Raw genomic sequence first — 21,336 nt, forward strand, 5'->3', positions numbered from 1 at the left:
GAATGGTTTACTTTAACACAATAGTGTTTTCACCAGTCTGGTTTGAAACAGTTTTCTGAACAGAATGAAATTTCAAGGGCTTCTTTGCTGAATAACCTTGACAGACTGGTGTCCTTTCTTAGCTAGGGCAGACAGAATTCATGTGCCAAAAATGAAAACTCTACAGGAAAACTTCTGTTGAGTGAAAACTGAGCCTCAGTTTGTCACTGTTTGAGAAGGTACTTTGTAGATATCTTGAAGTCCCCAAAAGACTTCAAGATGTAAATGAGGACAGAACATTACTGGTAGATAATGTGATCCTGTCTTCAAACCTGCTTCTCCTGCTGCTTTACAGATCTCCATGTCTTTGACAGAGAGCGTTAGAGCAAGAAGGATGAAAATGCTGAACCTCTCCCAGCTCTGGTAGTTGAGGAGAGGGGGTTTTGTGGAGAAGTGATGTAGGGGCTTTGAGCACCAGCCTCTGTTAGCTGTAAGTACAAACCACTGAAAAGCACCAGAGCTTTCCCACTGAAGTAAAGGCATTGGGAACAGGAGATTAATGGGTTGCCAGCTGTGTCGGCGTGATAAGCCAAGCAAGAACCCAGACGCTTTCAGTCAAAAATGGATTGAGACCTCAGCAGGGACACATGGCAAATCAGCCAGAAGCCACACATGGAAAACTGAGCAAGGCAGCACGGGCAAACATTCCTTATCTTTGCTTTACGTCAATAGAAATAGCATTGTAAAAGAGGCAGCAAAGTATTTGCTGGAGGGGAGGAGGGAAAAGTCCACACGCTTTCTTGGCTGTACATGTAGGTTTTAAAATGCTACTGTTTTCCTCAGAAACTTGTCACTGAAAACAAGCATCCAGCAAAAACCACCCAGTAAGTTCTTCCAGAAGGCTTATTTGCTTGTTTTGGTGGATTTAGCCCAGCTATGCTAGCAGGAATCTGCCTGCCACTGCTGTTGTGCTCCAAAGGTGGTTGGGAAAGCACAACCTCTTAAAACAGTCTAAAGCACAGCTGTGATAATTACGCCATCTACTATGATTTGCCACAAAATAGGACTCAGGGGAGAGGCAGACCTCAGAAATCTGGGCTTTCTACAAGGTAATGTTGTCTGCACCATGTCCCTGTTTCCCACAGCTCCTGCTTTTACAGCAGCCCAGCCCAATTACCTTCATCGGCTTTTTCTTTGCTTTCTGGTTTTATTGTTTTAAGGCTAATTAACAGAAGAGCGGATGAGTCCCACATTTCTTGTGTGGGGTTTTTTTTTCTTTTTTTTGGTGGTGGTGGTGGTACTTCTCATTTTTCTGAGTTTTCCTTTTGCTTTTAAGCAATTGTATGCAAGAAAATCATCTTTCCTACCAGAGGCAATACCGAGGAAGAAGACTCAGCAAGGAGAATAGCAATTAAGGTAAGGCCATGAGCAGGTTTTGCCTCCTCCTCCTCCCTCGGTTTTGCAGCCCCACCCTGAGTGGGTAATGGGCCCTGACTGCAAGTCTGCTGTCAGTGCCCTGGAGCAGGGAAAGGCACAAATATTCCCTCCATGCAGGTGTGCAGGTGTCAGTGGGAGGTGAGCTGGGAGAAAAAACCAGGCTGGGATAAAGACAGCTGAAGCCTCACAGCCTGGATCTGTATGGCTTCTGGATCGATCCCTGCCCTGTGGAGCCTCGGGCTGGCCGCTGGCCGGAGCAAAGCTCATCACCGGGTTATGTGCAGGGCTGGGCTCACTGCAGCTGGGTGTCTTAGGGCAGGGCCACCCACTGAACTCTGGTGGGAAGCTGCAAATCCCCACACCAGGTGAACAGGGCTCTGCAGGGACTTTAGCCATGTGCCTGGGAGCTGGCCCTGGAAACCTGAAGGCGCTCTGTCAAAATGTCCAGTTGTTCAGACATCAAAGTAATGACATCACTCATAAAAATAATCTCAAAATAGGATTGTTGATAAAATAGTGCATTTTCATATAATGCCATAATTAATGAACCCAGATTCTCTGTATTTTCAGCCCCTGAGACCATAGTGATGGACATGATTCAAGAACAGAGACAGATGACCCAGTAGCTGCGTGACTGATCATCTCCCTCTTAACACATGCATGGGGAAAATGAGTGGAAAAATTGGAATGGGGAAAATGGAAAATCCATGGTGCTGAACTGCTTTCTGTTTTTCTCAGGAGAGGGACTTCAGGCAATGTGTCTGTAAAGCACTGAGCTGCTTCCACTCTTCCTGACCCCACCAATTTCCTCTGCACAAACTATCCATATGGATTTGACGTGTGGCCTCTGAGAGGCCCTGAGGCCTCATATGTCTCAGTAAGTCAAAATGTATGGGGTAGAGAAGCCATGTCCCTGCCTAAGTTTCTGCAAGTCCCTCAGTGTCAAGTTAAGTGCAAGCCTGATCCTGTTCTCTGAACCAGGCTTGCCTGGTGCGTGCTTTAAGCTGCCCAACCTCACCAGGCTGGGTTTCATCTCAGCTGTAGGGCTCTAAGGAGGTGGCCCCTGTCTTGCCCCATGGTGGTCCTGGGCAGCTCAACGTCCCCACCAGACCAGGGGCACATCTCCATGGCTGGCTCATCCTCACCAGCCCAAGGGGCTTCAAGCCCTGGAGCTGGGGCAGGAGGTTAAGAAAAAAGAGGGCTGTGGGACTTGAAGGCTTCTTTGGAGCCATGTACCCCTGTTAGTGTTTCTGTGAGTCTGCTTCTCCCCTTGGACCCAGGGGCTTAACAGTACTTCCCTGCTCCACAGGGATGCTGCGGTGAGTCAATCCTTTAAGAGCTGTGCACTGCTGAGACACCAAGTCTGCAGCCACATAAAATAATAAGACAGGCTAGGGAATGTTTTCCACCCCCAAGACCCATTGGCATGCCCAGCCATCCCCAGGGAGACAAGCTCCTGTCCCCCAGAGCGGGAGAGCTGTGCCCAAACCACCTGCTGAGAACCACCCTGGTTCCTGAAACATGCCTGGGCATTGGCTGCAGGAGTATTTGCTTGGTCTGGGACAAACTCATGCAAGGACAATGCCAACAATTTAACTGAATGGGCAACTGCCTGGGCCTGTGCCCTGCCTCCACTTTATTAATTTATTAGTACCTTGCTGCTAGCCTACACTTGTACAGACAGAGAGCTTGCCATGAGCAACGGCAATAAAGGGCCTGTGAGAGGAAAGTTCAAAGCATTTTATTTGTTTTATGAGAAAAAGATGCATTCTCCTCTGCAGTTCAGTCTCTCTGGTCACTGCAGAGCTGGGTTTGGTCGATGCAGGTAGTGTGATTTTTTGTGCAGTGCCTGGCAGAGGGAGCCTTGGTGGCCACGCATCATTGCCACCCCAGCAGATGCTGCTGCTGCTATTATGAACAGTACTGCATCCAGGTTTAAGACAGGGATATAATGCTCTGAGTGGCCAGCTTACCAAAGAGAACAAAGAAATTATTATAGGGAAAAATAAGAGGGGAAAAAAGCTAAAAGGAAACAAAGAGCCATTGACAAGAGAAACAAATTAGCTAGGTCTCAAGTGTCCTTCCCCATCTGATAAAACAAAAATGTCCAGAGCAACAATTAACAAAAAAAATATGAGGGGTAGAATATCTCTGTTTAGCTCCAGGTACTGACTACCACACAGGCTCTCTTTTTTTGTTGTTCCCATGCTTTGGGTTGTCTTGGGTCTTGGTTAATGTAGAGCTGGTTGCATGTGGGTATGTGTGTGTGTGGTGCAGTCCCCGCGGGTTTGAAAGCTGCCTTTTCCAAAGGAAGGGAGGCCCTCCTGAAGGGCAGCGAAGGAGCAAAATGGGCTCAGAGGATATAGGAATGTGCTTTGGCTGCTCCTAAGGAAATACAGCTAGGGCTAGGAATTAGCACCGGAAAACCACTCAAAACTAGAGGCAAATCCAGCAGGTGTTTAGGGTTGGGAAGACAGCGCTGAATAGAATCAATACAACAGAAAAGGACAGCTGTGGAGAGTGCTGCTCCTGGGCTGCTCTGGGGTACACTGGTTGTTGCTGGCTCGCTGGCCACCTTTGAGGTGAGGGAAGCATGGGCTGTCCCTGCAAAAGGGCCTCATGAGCAATGGGGACCTGAACACTCTTCACTTTTGCTGCAATATTTTGCTGCAATGGAAATAATCCATTCTCCACAGCATGTGGATGTAAATAAGGAAGCAAGTAATGAGCTCAAACTGCAGCATGGAAAGCTCAATACAGATGGCAGAACACACTTTCCAGAGGTGTGGACAATTGCTAATTGCAGTTGCCTCCAGGGACTGAGGCATCTCCAGCAAGGTGAGACACCCAGGGCTGTCAGGAATGTTTAGGGACTGCTGATTTTGTTTCTAGGTAGCTGGGATGCAGTGGTGTTTCCTGACAATCACTCTTCCAACCATACTTTTGTAAAACAATCCAGAAACTATCAAGTGCTGTGGTTCCATGGTGATTTTCACTGACAACAGAAAGGAAACCAGACAAAGCCTAGGGTACATTTCAGTGCTGCAGCTCCCTCACTGTAATAATTGTTTGTGTGTGTGGAAGTGGATGCACCTGTTCCATTCACTTTTTCTCCATTCACTTCACTGACCAGCTCCTCTTGTCCTGTGGATCACCAGTGTGTCCCTGAAGGGCAGCCTGAAAACCACAGGACCACATATCCTCATGGGAGCCCTTTTGGGTCCCTTCCTTGTGTGTGCCCAGCTGACCAGTGCCAGGCACTGCCCAGGGAACCACTTGTCTCTGTGGGTGAGGCACACATTGGGTGTTGAGCAAACACCCAATTGGGTGTTGGGTTCTGAGCAAAGCCCTTCCTGTCTCGTGCTGCTGCCACTGCCTGCGAGAAGACATAGTCAAGACCTGTCAGATGTACAGCTAGGTGCTGTTAAGTGCTGTCTGTCCTGGATTTTAGATTGCTCTCCATCAGAGAAAGATCGCAGAAACAAGAAATGACACTTGTTTCTTACAGTTTTGTGTTTGAAAGTAGAAGTTGTTCTTAGCTTTATTATATAATTTACCTATATCACACCATTTCTGTATGGTCTAACTGGAAAAATCTCCATTTGGTTTGCAGTGATTCCTCTTTCCTTCCTTTCTGGGTTGACAGGCTCAGCTGGTACCCTCGAAATTGTTGTAAATTCCTTCAGCTTTGCACAGCAGCTAGTGGCACCATGGGTTATTCAGTCAACACTTCCCCAACAATCTTATTGCTATAGCATGAAGCAGAAGGGGAAAGCCCTATCTTTGTTAGTAAATAATTAAAATTTCTTTGTCAGTAAACTGAGGAAGCATGAATTGAAGGTGAAGAAATAAAAAGGTTTTTTTTTCCCAATGCAGTGAGAACTGGGTTCTGCAAACCCCCATGCAGCTTGCCTCCCTGTTAACTGAAGCGTGACAGTTCTCGCACTCAAGGCCTCTCTCCCCTGACTGGAGCTCTTCTGCATGGCTTGTCCTTCACAAGCTAAGTGACAATAATAAATTGTCCTACTTAAGCAAGGGACCTATTTCACCTCCTCACAGCACTCATTAAAAAATGGCAATGCTAAATACACTAAAAGATCAAAGGCCTGGTATGCAAAACAGTCCTGTGCAGCAAACTGATGGGCTTCTTAGGGTTTTGTCGCTATGGTGTTATTGCCTTGACAAGTTAAAGTATCCCTTGTCAGCCTCTGTGGGAGCCTAGACAGAGAAGGAACCATCAAAAAATAACTGAATGCTGTCTTTGACTACAGTCACCGAGTGGTTAATTTTTTTTTAAGCTTTAATCATCCTTGACTTAAGGTTTGGCTATTAACCCACCAACTGATCATTAACTCTACTGACTGAATGACTAATTTCCAGAGGATCGGTCCAAAGCAGGATTGGTTTTTAGGTTTTTTTTTTCTGAAGGACTTTAATATCTCCTACCAGCAGACAGAAAACCTATTGAATCCCCTGTAAGACTCTGGGGCTGAGCAGGGAGGTACTTGCAGGTTATCTGCATAGAAACACACTGCTCAGAGCTGATAAACTCACTGACACTCTATCCTGCTTTCCAATTTAACTCAAGTCTTGCTAAGCAGCAGGAGTAACCTGACTGAATTGTTGAGGGTCACAGCTTGAGGTCCTTAATCAACATTCCCAGCTTAATCAACGGGAGTTTAGCAAGCCTAAAACGCAAATCAGGATATTTCTGGTATTTACCCTGGTGCTTGTCCTTTTCCTTCCAGGACAGCTAGTTAAGGATAAATGTAATGTTGATGCAGAAATGATCAAATGTCAATTGGACCTTTTTTTTTTTTTTTTTTTACCCCTTCTATCTTTAAAATGCCTACAGTTGAAATTTTCTAATGGCAATTTTGCTGGTTAGAGAATGACCTGCTAATAAATGAAAGGAACAATTTTTTTTTCATTAATAAACTATTCTGACTCACAGTCCTTATCCTAAGCCACAAGACCATCCTGCCTTCCTGACTTGAGATCCATAAGACCTAGGAAGCTGACTCTGACTCAGCAGAGAAGGGCTGGGATTGGACTGTGTTTGCTATGTATATCTTTCTTCCAAACACAACAAAGACAGAAATAAATTAGGAAAAAGCCTCTTGTATACCGGCCCTGATTTCTCCCTGGGAATCACTGGGGTTTTGATTGCTCCCTTTGGTATGAGAATGAATTAAGCTCGGATTTATAAATAGCAGCCTAAGCACCCCTGTGCTGACAGGCACAAATGTCAGGAAATATGTAGTTAGTTCCACCGGCGCTGCATCTTTGAACTTTAATTTTAAGTACCTCTGTCATACCAGGGGAAGCAGAACAACACATCTGGAACTAAGAGGTTCCTGCTAGACTTTTCACACTAACTATTTCCAGCTTTCTTCCAGATAGGAGTTTTCAGCAAAATGTTTTCTAATTGAAAAATTCTGATTCCTTAAAACTGTTGTTTTTCTTATGACAGCTACAAAAGAAAACGTGACCAATACATCTCTCAAAAAAAAAGTAATAAGGAAAAAATTATGAATATCAAAGCATTACTTTTTCCATTGTTGACATTTAGAATAATGTTTTCTTTATTCAAATGTCTTCTACAATTTAAATAATTTTACTTTTAAAAATAATAAAAAACCTTGAAAGCACTGAAATTTAACATTACCATTGACTCAAACTGCATTTTTATTGTTTGCCTGCAAATATTTTCCATGGCTTCATCTTCTATCCCATTTTGTGACTTGACTTTTTCCATTTCAAGCACCTTCTCTCAGCTGAAAATAGTAACCAGATATTTTGTGCCTCAATAAAAAATGGGATGAAATTCCAGCTAAGACAGCCCACATGTGACTTTGGAATATGTTCACAGAGGAGCAGCACACCTGTGCTATGGCTTCGGATATAATAGCAAGGCTTTGCTGTAAGTCAGCCAGGTGAGGAGTGCTCCACCAGACTGAACATGCTACCACCCTCCTGTAAGGAGCTGCTACCATGAGGTTCAGCAGGACAACAAAGTGGACAGGACTAGACAAAAACTGGGGGAGAATAATTTTTCTGTGTACATTTATTGAATTTTTCCATTGCAGAAGTACAGTCATGCTGATTCACAGTTGGCAGGATGAATGTCCCAGTGTAACAAAAGCACCAGGTTTTTGAGTATTCATTTCCAGGGCTAAAATCCCGCAGAAAAATCTGTTCCTGTGCATAGGGAGGGTTTATTGCTGATGTAGGCAAAGCTCACAGTGAAGTACCAGCTGTAATATTGGAGCCAAGAAGTTGCAGAGGCAGCTGCTGTCTGCCTTTCCCATGTTGCACTCCTGCCTCCAGCCCTGCGGAACGGTGGGACCGGGAGCGCATCAGTAGCGCTGGCTGTGCCCAGCACACATGTAAAGCTGCCTCCTCAGGCTCAGGCTGTGGCAAGATCACATAAGAAAGATTTTTCCAGCTCCCAGGAATGAAGTAGCACCTCTGTGAATACAGCTCATAGCAGGGCCTCAGGCAAAAAGCCCCAGTATAACCACAGCCTCAGTTGTCACTGCCCCTGAGGGCAGAAGCCGCAATAAAGCCTAGACCCAGGAGCAGCCGCTCTGTGCCAGCTGCGCTTGCTGTGTGCCCTGGGCTGGGAGCTGAGCTGATGGGGCCGAGCTGCCGGCTCTGGGGCTGTCGGCACATGGAGCTGCAGAGCTGTGCAGCTCTGGGGCTGCTGTACAGCTTGGGTGTTGTGCTGGATGATGGCTGTGGGCACGGGTGGTAGTGGTAGGCACTGCAGGACTCCTGGGCTGTAGGGCTGCAGGGCTGCTGGGATGTGGGGATGCTGAAATTCAGGCATTTGGGAATTTGGGGCTTGGTACTAAGGCTGCGGGTCTGCACGGCTGCAGAAATGGACACTGGGATGCAGGTCTGCCGGTGTGCTTGGTTGTGGGACTGCTGGGACACCGAGCTGGGGAAGTATGAGGTTTCTGGGTGCTGGGCGCAGGGAAATGTTGGACTGGAGGTCTGTGGGACCCAAGGGCGCAGGGGTGCTGAGTGGAGGGGCTGCAGGACTGCGGAGCGGCGATTCTGGGCTGTGAAAGGTGCGGGGTGGGGGGCGTTGAGGGGCTGCTGGGCTGGGCTGGGCGCGGGCGGCAGCGGCGATCCCGGGATGCGGCGGCGGCGGGCTCCCTCTGCTGGCCCTGGAGCGGCCACTTCCCTGCGCGCCTCAGCCCTACTTTAGCCGCAGCAGCAGCCTGAATTCACAGAGATATGCGCAGTATCTTGGTGGGTCTTTTTTCCCTTTGTGCCTAGAACTGGCAACAGGAACCTGCATGCCCCATGTGCGGTGTGCTGTGGAACCATCAGGTTACTGATTTATTCCATTATCCACAGCTTAGATACCACAGCTTTGCACTCTGAGGCCAGTTTTCCACTGGTTGGCGTCACTCACAGGAACCAAACCTTGGCATTATCCTTGTTTTCAGCTTGCTGTGGCAGTGTGCGTCGCAGAGCTGTGAGCAGGAATGGCACCTGATGCCCTCAGCATCCCTCTTGTCCAAACTGCACAGCAACCTCACTAAGCACCACAACAAAATTCTGCTTATAGGCACTTAATGAATCTAACTCTCCTTCTCCCGGGGACAGCTGGGACACATACACAAGCACTGCATGGTGGGGGTATTTTTATTTCCCTATTGGATACTTTTGCTTCCTGCCCTAAAAAACCTCCACTATCAGGCATGTCCTGGTGTAAGTACAAATAGGCTGTGCTGCACTCGTTTCTTCATCTCCTCTTGGATGAACTAAATAATTGCTCACCTGGTTAACTACTCATCAAATATAGGCAGTGCCAGCCCCTCGGACACGGCACGCAGTACAGCGAGTTTCCCAGAGCTGTCCCACACCACTTGTGCAGTGTTAGCAGCACTCCTGCACCTCAGGGAGTGAGACCTGGCACAGTGATTCTCAGCACTCACATGCTCCATGGACCACTTCTGGAGCTTTGTTCGAGCACACAAAACCTGATGCTTGAACTGCTCATGAACAGCAGGAGGAAAACACACTGATGTTTACCCAATTTTTAATTTGCAGACCCCCATATTTTCCAACAGAGGTGCAGACCATCTGTCACAAATTTCAGGCAACTGGTAACAGGGTTGATTTTCTTAGCTCCCTTTCCCCTACAGATAACCCTCAGGGCCTGCAGACAACGGGCTGCAAACTGTTGGCATTGATAGATGAGCTTCCTCCCCTTCCATACAGCTTGGAAAATTGCTTGCCTGTCTCTTATTTAAACAAACGAAATGTTCCAACTCCAGACAATGCTAAAGCTAAAAATGGAAAGAGGGACAGTTTAGGACTTGAGTGTCCTGCCTCCTGATTCATTCTATCCCTACCCACTCTGTTCTAGCACCCCCTTCTTAGATTTTAATTTAGTAAGAAAGTGCACAAACACAGAATGTTAACCAGGATATATCTGGGCGAGGTGAGGGACAGAAAAATCATTTGAAAGATATTGGTGTTTCAAGCTGTAACCTCGATGTAGGGTTTGAGCTGGCAAGGTGGGGATTTACAATCTTTTCTACACCAGCAACACCAAAAAAATCATCTTCTGCCTTTCCTACTCCTGACAGCCAAGCCTCAGGCAACCGATATTCTCCGCATCAGCACCCAGGGGTGGGAGTCTGTCACAGAAAGAACCAAACATGTATAGCTGCAGCACCAGCATGAATACAGATACACAGAGCAGGAACACATTTTGTGCTGCAGACCCCTGGAGGCAAGCTTGGCTTGCTGCTCACATACATGCGTGCCAAGTTACCTGTGTGTGCTGCACTACAGGCATGTTCAAACCCTTGCACTGGAAAATACTGGAGCTATTTTAAGGATGGGGAAGCATCTGGCTAAAAAACAAGCCTTGTGTGTTTGGGCCTGGCTCATTTAAAACCCTTGTTTCTTCTGGAATATTGGAAGTAATGGAAGTGCCTGCAGTAAAATACCTGATAAGCCTCTCCTCCTCCATAGAGAGGGTAAATGCATGTCATTTTCCAATTAGCTCTTGCTCTGAGCAATTACGTTGAACAAATAATTGAATAAGTGACAGGAATGTGAATTCTGGAGACAGTTAATTTCATTCATCTGCCAGTTTATAGCCTGACTTGCATGAACACATAAACCAGGCTAACATGCTATTTATAACTTTGAAAATGCAATTATGATAGTCAAACATGAAGAGTTGTGTGTGCAGAGAGGAAGGCTTCTGCTAGTAAATTATAATAATAGCATAATGAGGGAATTTGTTCCTTATAGCTAGCATGTAGGACAGGAAGGATGTGAGGCTTGTGTTTGAGAGAGTGAACAAGGTTGGTGTCAGCATTAGCACGTGGAGCAATGGCCCTGGCCTGAACATAGGGCAGAGGGGCAACTAAGCCTTACTGTCCTGTTTTGTGAGATATTGTGTGTGTCCTGCCCCAGGGACTGCCAGTGAGGGCTAAACATGTCCCCCAGCTCCCTACACACTTCTCTCCAAGTGAAGCTGAGCATCATTTTTGAGGGAGAACCAGGACTGTGATCCTTTGCATGAAGGTGAGTGCAAGAGAGACAAACTAGGTGTTTCCTACTTGGGGTTGGTCTTGGGTGAGCATCACGGTGCTCTGGAAAAAGCTCCAGTTGAGTGTGCTTGACTTCAAGTTGGTTGGAACAACTCTTGAAGTCAAAACCAGGTCCTTATTTCCAACAAAAGCATCAATCCTTCTTGCAAGTTTTCTTCTGGAAAAATAATAATAGTAGTAATAATAATTTTTTTTAAAGCTCCTCAGGAATGCAAAACATTTGATTTTCTTCTTAAAGCTACCTTTAGATTTTCTTAACTGATCATACCTTTTACCTGAGCCCCCTGTAGCAACCTGGCCTAACATCCAACAGGCACTAATTAGCAGAGATACACAGTAATAAAAGCAGTGTGCAGGCATGAGCCACTGCCTCACAGGGAGTATTACCTGGCTGAGTGCTACACTGGCTGCAAGGAGGAAATCTGTGCAATTAATTGCTTCCTGATTAAAGGCATTTTCAGTCTGGCCCTTAAATCTTCAAGGCCTAAAAACACATGCTGAGTTAAATATGGAATTTGCTCACAGTACTCAAAAACATTGCCCCAGACACCAGGATTCAGTGCAGTAATTTTGGTTGGAAATAAACACTTTCCTGTCTAAGCATATTTTACCCCAAGCCAAGCACTTAGAAAGTGCCCCAGTCCAAACGAAAGGGTCATAGAAAGATTCATGTGGTTTAAAACAGTTTCTAAACCAGCTCAGTTGAGTTCACCATTTTCCTGTGAGGACATGCTCTTACAAGAATTAATTTCACAGGGCATGAGGCAGCAGAGGCAGAAACCCCACAGGACGTCTGAAAGGCTATTTAAATGGTAATAAAGTTCAGTGGATGACAAAAAATAGTGGCTGATTAGAGGCACACCAGGAGAGAGGCTATCTGGTGTGAAGCTGCCGGGCAGCGGCGGCACCGGGGCCTTCTGTTCCCTGCACACAGCTCTTGTCACCAAGCAAACAAGACGGGGCTTAATCCCGCCGGGAGGGAGGAGGCCTATTTCAGGCCAGTGGACAGCAGGAGGAAAATGCTCACCACGGGAGGTTCTGGAGCTGGGTAACATGAGGGAGGATGGTGTGTGTCAGGAGGCTGGGACAATACCAGCCAACACTGGTGTCAGGCTCAGGTGGAGCCACATCTCAGAACAGCAGGTGATCCAGCCTCCATGTGCACCCTTCCTGAAGCGTCATAGTTTTCCCGAGGGCATTTCCTCCACCCTAACATGGTGTCACATATTACAGCCAGTCAGAGGAAGTGACTTTATTTTAGTGTGTCCAATGCTGTTATTGCTGCCTCCTGGAAAGTTGCAGCACTGATGATTTATGGAGCCTACTGCTCCCACCGAAGAAGGGGCAGGCTTTGTTTGGGATCACCATTTGTCACACTAGAGCTGAGGTGTCCCAGAAACACACATTTTGTTTGCCCATGTGCTGCTGTTGCTCTAGTGCTACCCTCCCATCCCTTCTTTGCCAGTTGTTTTTGCAAATTTCAAAAGAAATTTACTGATCCTCCACTCGTGAAAAGCACTTTAGGATCTAATTGCCTCTGACTGTAGGAGTGGGCTTCCCAGATTCAGGGGGGCATTTTCAGCATGTGTTTAAGCACCTTGCTGGGTGGAAGTCAGAGGGACAAAGATTACAGGTCTTTCTTTGCAAGCCTCCCAGTCCCCCTCCTCCCCGCCAACTTTGTCAATGGCAAGCGCAGGCAGGGAGTTATATCGCCTGAATTGTGCTAAGACAGATGTACAGACTGTAACTCAACATTCAGTTTGACATCCTTCCTCCACAAAGCCAGTCTGGCACCTCTGCTGGAGAAGTTATATTGTGGAGTGGGAAAACAATCCTACCAATTGTTAGTGAAGGAGGGGGGAAAGCAGAGCAGAAGCTGCTTATCAGAGATCTGCATTTTGAGAGAAAATTCACTGAATCCTGAGGAAGGAAGGATTCTCTGCAGAGCTTCAAGTACTCTCCTGACAACCCCTTCCTGCAGGAGCTGGGCTGCTTCCTATTGTGAATACTGGGTTTGAAAAATTAACATAACAGGAATCCCCAGACTGCAGCAGTGCTGTAAAGCTATAATTAAAACAAAACAAAACAAAGCAAAACACATTAGTCTCACTGGCACAGACTGTCGTCTGTGAGTTGTGATTTTTAGCAACAGTAGGAACAACTCAAAGCCCAGAGAACTCAAAGTCCAGAAGTCTGGAGGAGTCTGAGGCAAAGTTTTCCCTCATCCCAGTCAGTCTGGGGAATGTCTGAAATGCAGATCTTAGTTTTGTGCAAGTTTGCAGGTGTTTAGATTTGCACCATGATGGATTTGGCTAACTCTCACCTTCATGAGAATTTTGATTTTGTTTGGATCTGTTTCTGGGAGGACAGAGGAAGAACTCTGTGTTCTTGGTGCAATTAGATGAAGAGCTGTATGTTTGCAATTTATTTTTTTTTCATTAACTTGAAAACATCATCAATCCAAACATCTCCAAGGTGTTCCTAAGCGGCAGTGAAGTTAACACTACCTGCTCTTCTCCCTGGCCCACCTTCCTAGTGGGAGGTCCACATTACATTTTGGGCAATCTAAGACGGTGCCTCAGAGCCCAGCTCCTGCCTTGACACGAAGAGATCCATCTCTCAGCTTTCGTACCTGCTTTTAGCTCCTGCATGGTGAGAACAGATGGAGCGCAATCGTGTCTGCTCGCGGGTGGTGCCCGCGTTCCCTGCGCCGAGCGGATGCTCGCCAAGGCACAGCTCCCGTGGGACCCCCGCTGGTGGCCCTGCGCCATCGCAGCTCGCTTCAAGAAAGTTGGGGAGCAGCTTCTCTCCATCCTCCCACAGTATCTTCCGCTTGGGTGGAAAGTGGACGCTCTGCCCATCGAAAGGAATGTGGCTACTGCATGGAGAGGGAAAGAGAATAAATACCACAGGGCTACAAAAGGGTGATCTAAAATTGCCTTAAAACTGCCCTGATTAGCCACATAAACCCCTGGGAAGGGTACTACTGCTCAGTGGTCAGCACAGGCCAGGTCCCTTGCCAGTACTTTCTCTCTGTTGTGTCAAACTGAGCACATCTGTAGCAGAGAATCTAGTTCAGCTTGTAACCCTGAAATTGAGAACTGTATTACAGGGCATGTTGAGGCTGCTGGAGCTGTATAAGCAACATTTCCTAAATACATGAGAGGTAACAGCTCTGTGTCCAAGGTGGCTCAATCAAATTCTGATCTATTACTCCAGTCAACATCCCTTGAAATGATAAATGACATAAATCTATTTTCCACACAGGTTGCAGTGTTTCTCTCTCCACTATCCCTCAGACTTTGCAGGGATTGAAGGTGTATCACAGCTCCTGAACCCGTGAGAAAAAAGATGTCTGTGCTCACTGAGCTGCTTGACAGATAAGCCCCATCCCAGATTTGATTTTCTTCAGAGAAAACACACTGAAGAGTTGACAAAACCACTAACATTTTTAAGTAAAAGGTAACCCAATTAAATGGTAACAGTTGTGCAGCAAAGGGAATATAAAGAGTGTGTAAGTTATAACGATAGGTGGTGGGGACCTTGTGTGTTACTGTGCTGGAGTGCAAAGCTGCACTGTAAGCACGAAGTTTCACAGGAATTTCAGTCCAATATGGAAGTGAAATGACCAGAGGTCCCACAGACTTGACTTTGAGAAGTCACTAATCTGAACATCCCACATGAGACAGACAACTGAGCTGGGACAAGCGACTTTTCACATCTCTGCAGGGGCTTGAAGTGTAGCAGTGTTTTTCAGGCAGAACAAAAGTCACATGCTGGTACCCACCTTAAGGAAAGGCAGAAAGGTGAGATACTCTGCAGGACACGTGCCAACGGGACAGAAACACCTCAGGAAAATGTGAAGAACTAAAAGCAAACAGTACAAGAATTAGAAAATGCAGAACACAAGCACTACCAAGCAATGAAAAAGAGTTGACCCTAACATCTGGATCATTCTCTGCAGCATCTCGGCCCCCCTCAGCATGCTACCCATAACCTGCCAAGCCCCGCTGCCGGGCAGCACAGCTCCCATGCCCGTGCCCGCGCCCGCCTATGGAGGTTTAAGTGCTCAAAGCTCCACCTAGTGAGGGGACAGGCTGTGCTACACATTCAGCATCCAAGTTAAGCACGGATGGACTCCAGACACAAAAAAGTCTGGAAGCTAACAAACCCTTTAGCGTTACGCTGCCTGGGTGTTGATAATCCATCATACCCCCACCCAAGGTCCCAGAAGGCCAGAGTACAGCCTCTCCCCTGTGTCCAGAAACATTTTCTTCCAGCATGACCTCACTGAAATGACTTTGTAAGAATGTACCTGAAGTGACATCACTTGGCTTTCATCAGCTGGCTGCTGCTCACCTCTTTCACAAGGGACTGACTTGAAGCTCTCCAACTTCGCTGGAAGTCCAACTTCAAACCAACATCTCCTTTCTGACGATCAAAATAAATACACCACTAGTGTTGTATGTCCAAAAGTTTTAATACATGGTCTTCACTGTTCAGAAAAATTATTGCATTAAATTCTAATACATAAATTTATCTGAATTTAAAAAAAAAGTCATTTTGCACCATTTTGCCACAGCAGCTAAAGGAAACCATATTTTATATGCAGTTGTCTCAAAAAAACCAATATTAGTTCTTTCTCAGATCAGGAGAACTGTTATCGTATTATTCAGTAGTTACTGCAAATCCCAGTGTGAACATCACTGTCCCCACAAGTGCACAGCTCAGGAAAAGGAAAGTGCCATTCCAAAACTGAAATTTATTAAACCATGACTCACCATACATTGATTTTTCTCTGTTAACTAAATTAACAAAAAAGGGTGTTTAGCTTAATTTAATTCCACACCATTTTCTTTAGGTTATTGTTTTTCTTTTATTATGACTTTAACAGATTCACAAGTTACAAAATATCAATGCCACTTACAGCAGTTTATACAAATCCACACCTGTTTGAATTGTGACAGGCACATGAACATGATGTTTGATGACCCAAATGAAAAGCCAGATTCCCTCATTCATTAAAACCAACATCAACACAAGCCCACTGCTCCATGGATGCAGTAGAGACAAAATCAGTAGGCTCAGCGTGCCATAAATAGATTGATGAGGGCTCAGTGACAGAGGCATAACAGAGCATGTGGCAGAATTACATTCTACATTTCATCCTCTGATGAGGGTAAGCTGTGCTACACCAGCTCACAATAGAAGCATGAACAGGGCTCTCCTCCTTTTCAGCCTTATGTTAATGCTTGGGAATTTGGGAAACTACAATTCAGCTTCTTGCAAAAAATCCTCAAGCATCACAATAATCAGTCTAGAGTTCCAGATCTAACCCTCCTCTTGCAAAGACACACACACACAAAGATAAGGCTCATCTATATTTATTCTGCTTTCTTCTGCTGTTAAAAAAAAAAAAGAAATATACCTGTGTTCACAGAAAAAAAAGCCATCTCTTCTCCCTCTCCTCCAAAATACCCATCACCACAGAGAGCTCTCATTTATAATACACTTGAAAGTATTTCTCAGATTAGGATGCTACCTTTGCCCAATTTAAACAGATGACAGAGATTATATTACTTTGCTATACTTCACTAGGTTCTGATATCAAAAACAGTTCAGTACCGAAATAACACCAATAGGCCTCTCTCTCTTGGACATAACATGTTACACAAGTTCTAACTCTCACTGTCCCTGTCCCTTAAAATAAAAAAAGGGCTACTTCACTGGTTTTCCATCAATTTAAGTTGGGAGCAACGAGCGAAGTTACCCTTTAAAAATATTTTGTATTACTTTTTTTTGTGAATTGCTAGCAAAAGGCCCAAACACCGAAAAGCAAGTGAGCAGAAACAATAGGATGCTTTGCAAAATCTGACAGTCTAAAAGGCATCCAAAGAGCAGGAGAACAAAACCCAGCCACTGAAGTGAAAACTGCATTGAACTAGCACTGTGAAAACAGGGAGAAATTAAGAAGTTTCAGTGTAACAGTTATGCAGAATGTTTCACTGGTGATACCTTTTGTTTGCTCAGGCAGTCACAAGGCATTCATTACCATGATACAAACTGCAAAAGCTTTATTTTGAAAGCGCTACAAGAATAGAATACCTAATTATTCCAGTTAAGGACACTTTTTGAGGGATTAATACAAGGCTCCTTAGCCGTAACACGATTTTCTCACAACTAAGAAAGTTTGCACCAAAGGGGAAGAAGTTTGCACAGCTTAGAAGTTGATGCTGACAGCTTTCCAAACCAGCCTTGACACAATACTTGGCTTATTTTATTTTCACAGACATATACTGCACAAGACAGCCAACACCGTTCAATCCAAACATAAGTGCATTTGTATAAACTTTCCCCATCAACATTAGAATTGCCAACCCAATCCTTGTGATTTCTGCAAAAAAGATAGTTCTTCTTGCTTATTGCTGTATTACAGGAAATTATGCTAGTTCTTGCGGGAGACAATGAATATTTCAAAGTTCACGTCTCTTACAAAAAGCCTCACAGTCTCTTCACCAGGTTCTGCTTCTGTACAGCAAAACTAGCATTCCATTTCTTCCAAATGAAACAGTCCCTTCAGACCCTCTCCTTGCCCTGCATGTCTCAAGAGCATTTATGCCTCTTCACCATGGTTCCTACCAGCAGACAACGGCCCATAACACATTTGTGACAGCACCTCAAGCAACAGCGCACACTTCGCACTGGACATGACCCCAGTTAGATCCATAAGAAAACACGGAAGAGGAACAAAAAGAGAAAGGGAAGCAACTTGTTCTCACTTCTCTTGAAGGGAACAAATGGTTCAGACAGCTATAATTTAGGCTGACAGGCCAGCTTATTAAACAGAAGAAGTCCCTTCATGCAAACACAAGATCCTATACTAAAAAACCATTTTTTATTTCAATCTGCCTCTGAAACTAATGAAGATAATCTCAAGGTTAAAGAAAATGAAAAGTCTGCATTGCTAGCACACAAATCACATTGTGCAAATCCACATCATTTCTCTGCAGTGCTGAGTCACATCTGGATGGTGGATGTGCCTCACTGAATACCACACCCTGGGAATGCTTCAAGCACTTCCCCTCCTACCAGAACACTGCCTTAAAAAAGAATTGCTACAGTGACATGATGAGAATTGATCTTTTCCTGCCATATGCTGTATATATGTAAGACTTTCACAAACAATTGGCCAAAACTTGTATTACTGTTATTTCCCAAGTCACAAATACTATACAAGCCCTTTGTACAGGATATGCTGCCCAAGGACATGTGACCTCCACCTTCTCACTTCCCTACACCCCATCCACCAAGTAAAGCACTGCATGCTTGCAGGCATTGATTCAAAGTCTTCAGCTTCTGGAATGCAGCAGTTAAGAGTTCTGCATCTTTCAGGGACTCAAAAAAACCCCCGTTTAGTTCACCTATTCAGTGTACAACATTTTCAGTAAGTGCTGCCACCCTGCTCACAGAACAGTTAGGTTCATTTCACACCACAGAGGTGGTACTTTCTGGATTCACACGCATCAATCTTGAGGCATTTCTCAGATCCTGTAGCTGCTTGGCTGGCTTTCCAACTCCTTCCTCAAATCTTTTTTCCACAACAGGAAGGACAGTTTCATACAGGAAAGAGGCGTTTTGCCTAATGAATGCCTTTTTCTCAGGGTCCTGTTCACACCGTAAACTGTAATCAACATGCTGGACAGCTACCAGGATGATTTCCACAAGACTCTCCAGAAGAACCATATGCAGCTCTGGAAAGTAAAGCTTTAACGCTTCCTCCAAGAAGGCCATCGTCTGCTTGGTGAAAGCTACTACAGTGTAACTAAGGTTGACCCAGCAGTCATCACCCGTGTATTGGTCAAAATTGCCCACCCCACAGCTCCTCATCTCCTCCCTGAGCTTCCCTAGCGCCTCTGGAGTCATCAGGTTCATCTTTCTCCACATCTCCTCAGAGTTGCGGTGCTTGGTGGCCTCGATGATGATATCCTTGTAGCTCTGTAAAGCACCTTTGATATCCTTCACCAGGAGGGCATGAATGATGAAGGTGAGATCCAGTCCAATCTCGCTCAGCTGCTTGCAGTGCTCTTTAGCTACCTGGGATAACAAAGAAAAGCAAAGGATGTTATTAGTGTGCAAGTACCCTTTACATCTTACATGTTTACCAAATTTATCACTGTCAGAAAACTGAGAAGTGTTACTCTTACTTCACTTACTTCTCATGATTTAAGAACTTCATTAATGAGAAATTAATAACTGAAAGATAAACCTTGGCTGTCAAAAATACCCTGGACAAATACAATATAACTCACACATAAGCTTTTTTTTCCCCCCTCCCAATTAGCAGCTGAAAGAAAGCATAGCCTGAGGAAGTTAGTCTTGCAAAAAAATATGAAAATGTAGTTCAGGACAGCCTTGGAAAACAAAGAGAAAGTTTTGAAGTACTTATAATTCAGATGTAACTTATGTAAATTTCAGGATCTCCTACCAGTTAAAGGCAAATTAAGAATAAACCCATTTTGCTTTCTGACAAAGGCAGGGTTTTTCTTGACATGTATTATAATCTTTAGGCTTTCCTCTGTTAAATTGAATAAAACCAAACAAACCTCGAATGAATATTAACCTTCCAACGCAGGAAACCTCTCTGGAGACCCACACAAGAGTCAATAACTAAACTAGGATTAGAAAAGAGAATTTAAAGCTTTGAAGCCTTTGTTTCAGCTATTGTGTCCCACCAACCCCCTCTTACCTTGACACACTCTGCCGCAGTTGACAAACTCTCTTTGCTATCAAATACTTGCTTACTGAAGGCATCTACAAACATCCTCATGGACGAGCGGGCCCAGACAACAAAGGCCGAGTAGCACCCGTTGTTGCCGGCGAAGTCCGTCTCAAACTCCCTGGCCGTCTCCAGGAGGCTGGTGAAGAAGACATGGCAGAGCTTGTGGATGTAGAGCAGCGTGGCGCCCTCGATGCGCAGCTGCCGGATGGCCGTCTGCACCGCGGCTGCCCGGTTCTTCAGGAACAGCTCGCACGCCTTGGTGGACTGGCCCAGGCGAATGAGCTGAGACACGGCTCGGCGGGTGGCCCGCGGCCCTCCTCGCAGCGAGCGGTCTGGGGACAGCTCGAACACCAGAACATCTGTAAGCTGCCGGACCCGCTCGTCCACCTTGGCCCGCAGTTCCTTCACGGGCTGGCTCACAGGCTTGTCCGCCAGGTACTCGTTGAGTTTATCCAAGAGGTCCACCGCCCCCTCGAAGTCCCGCTGAGCAATGCAGACGTCCAGGTCCTCAGGCAGCTCCTGGATCCACTCAAGTGAGAGGTCAACAACCTCGTCCTCAGCGGAGGGCTCATCCTCCTCCTCCTCGTCCTCATCCTCGTCGAAGGGGTTGGTGGATTCGGGGGGCGTTGGGGCGGGCCGGGGCAGGGCCTCCTGCTCCAGGCGCCGCTTCTCGCTGAGGGCACGGTTGCGCTTGGTCTCCTCCAGCACCTCCAGCCACTCCTTCTTGATCTTGGCGTTCTCAGCCTGGAAGATGCGGCTCTCGGGGAACATGAGCAGCTTGAACATGTCCTTCATGGGCGGGTTGTCCTTGACGTTGACCACAGCCAGCCCGTCGAGGGGATACAGGGCATCGTAGCGGTAGGCCCCGCGGCGGTTGGGCAGGGCGGTGGCCACGAGCAGGCAGTCGTTCATGAGGAAGGCATGAACCCGCTGGATCTGCGCCATGTGGTCGGCATCGTACTCCACCAGGTCGCCGTTGTAGACCAGGTACTTGCCAGGGCTCTCGGGCAGGAGGTCGCGGCAGCCCTCCACCTTCTCCAGGAGGGTGGTGAGAGTACGCTGCCGCCCCTCCTCGTTGGCCGCCGCATCCTTGGCCGACAGAGGCAGGAAGGGGTCGGCGGCGGCGGCGCGGCGGGCGCCCAGCGCGGGGTCGTCGCGGTCGGCCTGGAGGAGCAGGGCCTGGGTGACGGCCTCCATGATGCCCTTCTGCTCGGTGAGGATGTGGCTGAGCTGGTACATCTCGCTCTCCAGGTAGCTGATCTCCCGCGCCGTCTCGATGAACTGCCGGTAGTTTTGGTAGACGTTGCGCTTCAGGCTCTGCGCGGTCTCCTCGCTTAGCGCCTGGATGCGCTGCCGGTGCTCCTGCAGGTCCCGGTCCCCGTCCGACTGCTGCGACAGCTGCTTCACGTACTCCCCCGCCGCGAAGCCGCCCGATTCCAGCTGCCGCCGCAGCCGGCTTCCGCCGCCGCCTTCGCCCAGCGACAGCGCCATGGCCGCGCCGCCGCCGCCCGGTATCCGCCCCGCCGCCGCCGAGAACGCCGCGCCTGCGCCCCG

At 46.7% G+C, this 21,336-nt stretch overlaps 1 protein-coding gene and 1 long non-coding RNA gene across 3 annotated transcripts; one reads left to right on the plus strand and one right to left on the minus strand.

Annotated features, from left to right (window-relative positions):
- Window positions 1–228: 228 nt before the first annotated feature.
- On the plus strand, window positions 229–2,134 carry LOC109143549. 2 transcript variants are annotated; one of them, XR_002043796.3, is made up of 3 exons: window positions 229–863; window positions 1,316–1,395; window positions 1,987–2,134. It is a non-coding gene; the product is annotated as an uncharacterized LOC109143549 (long non-coding RNA). The 2 variants fall into 2 exon arrangements; XR_005604014.1 differs by lacking the exon at window positions 229–863 and having other exon boundaries at window positions 1,079–1,395.
- A 13,330-nt stretch (window positions 2,135–15,464) lies between these two features.
- On the minus strand, window positions 15,465–21,317 carry EXOC8 (exocyst complex component 8). Its single transcript, XM_020583994.2, has 2 exons — window positions 19,750–21,317; window positions 15,465–19,097 (listed from the first exon to the last, which is right to left on the minus strand). Exons 1-2 carry the CDS (start codon window positions 21,271–21,273, stop codon window positions 18,489–18,491), a joined length of 2,133 nt encoding a protein of 710 aa, XP_020439583.2. The 5' UTR covers window positions 21,274–21,317; the 3' UTR covers window positions 15,465–18,488.
- Between the last annotated feature and the right edge of the window lie 19 nt (window positions 21,318–21,336).

This window comes from Corvus cornix, chromosome 3, assembly GCF_000738735.6.
Source record: "Corvus cornix cornix isolate S_Up_H32 chromosome 3, ASM73873v5, whole genome shotgun sequence".
NCBI classification, from domain to species: Eukaryota; Metazoa; Chordata; class Aves; order Passeriformes; family Corvidae; genus Corvus; species Corvus cornix.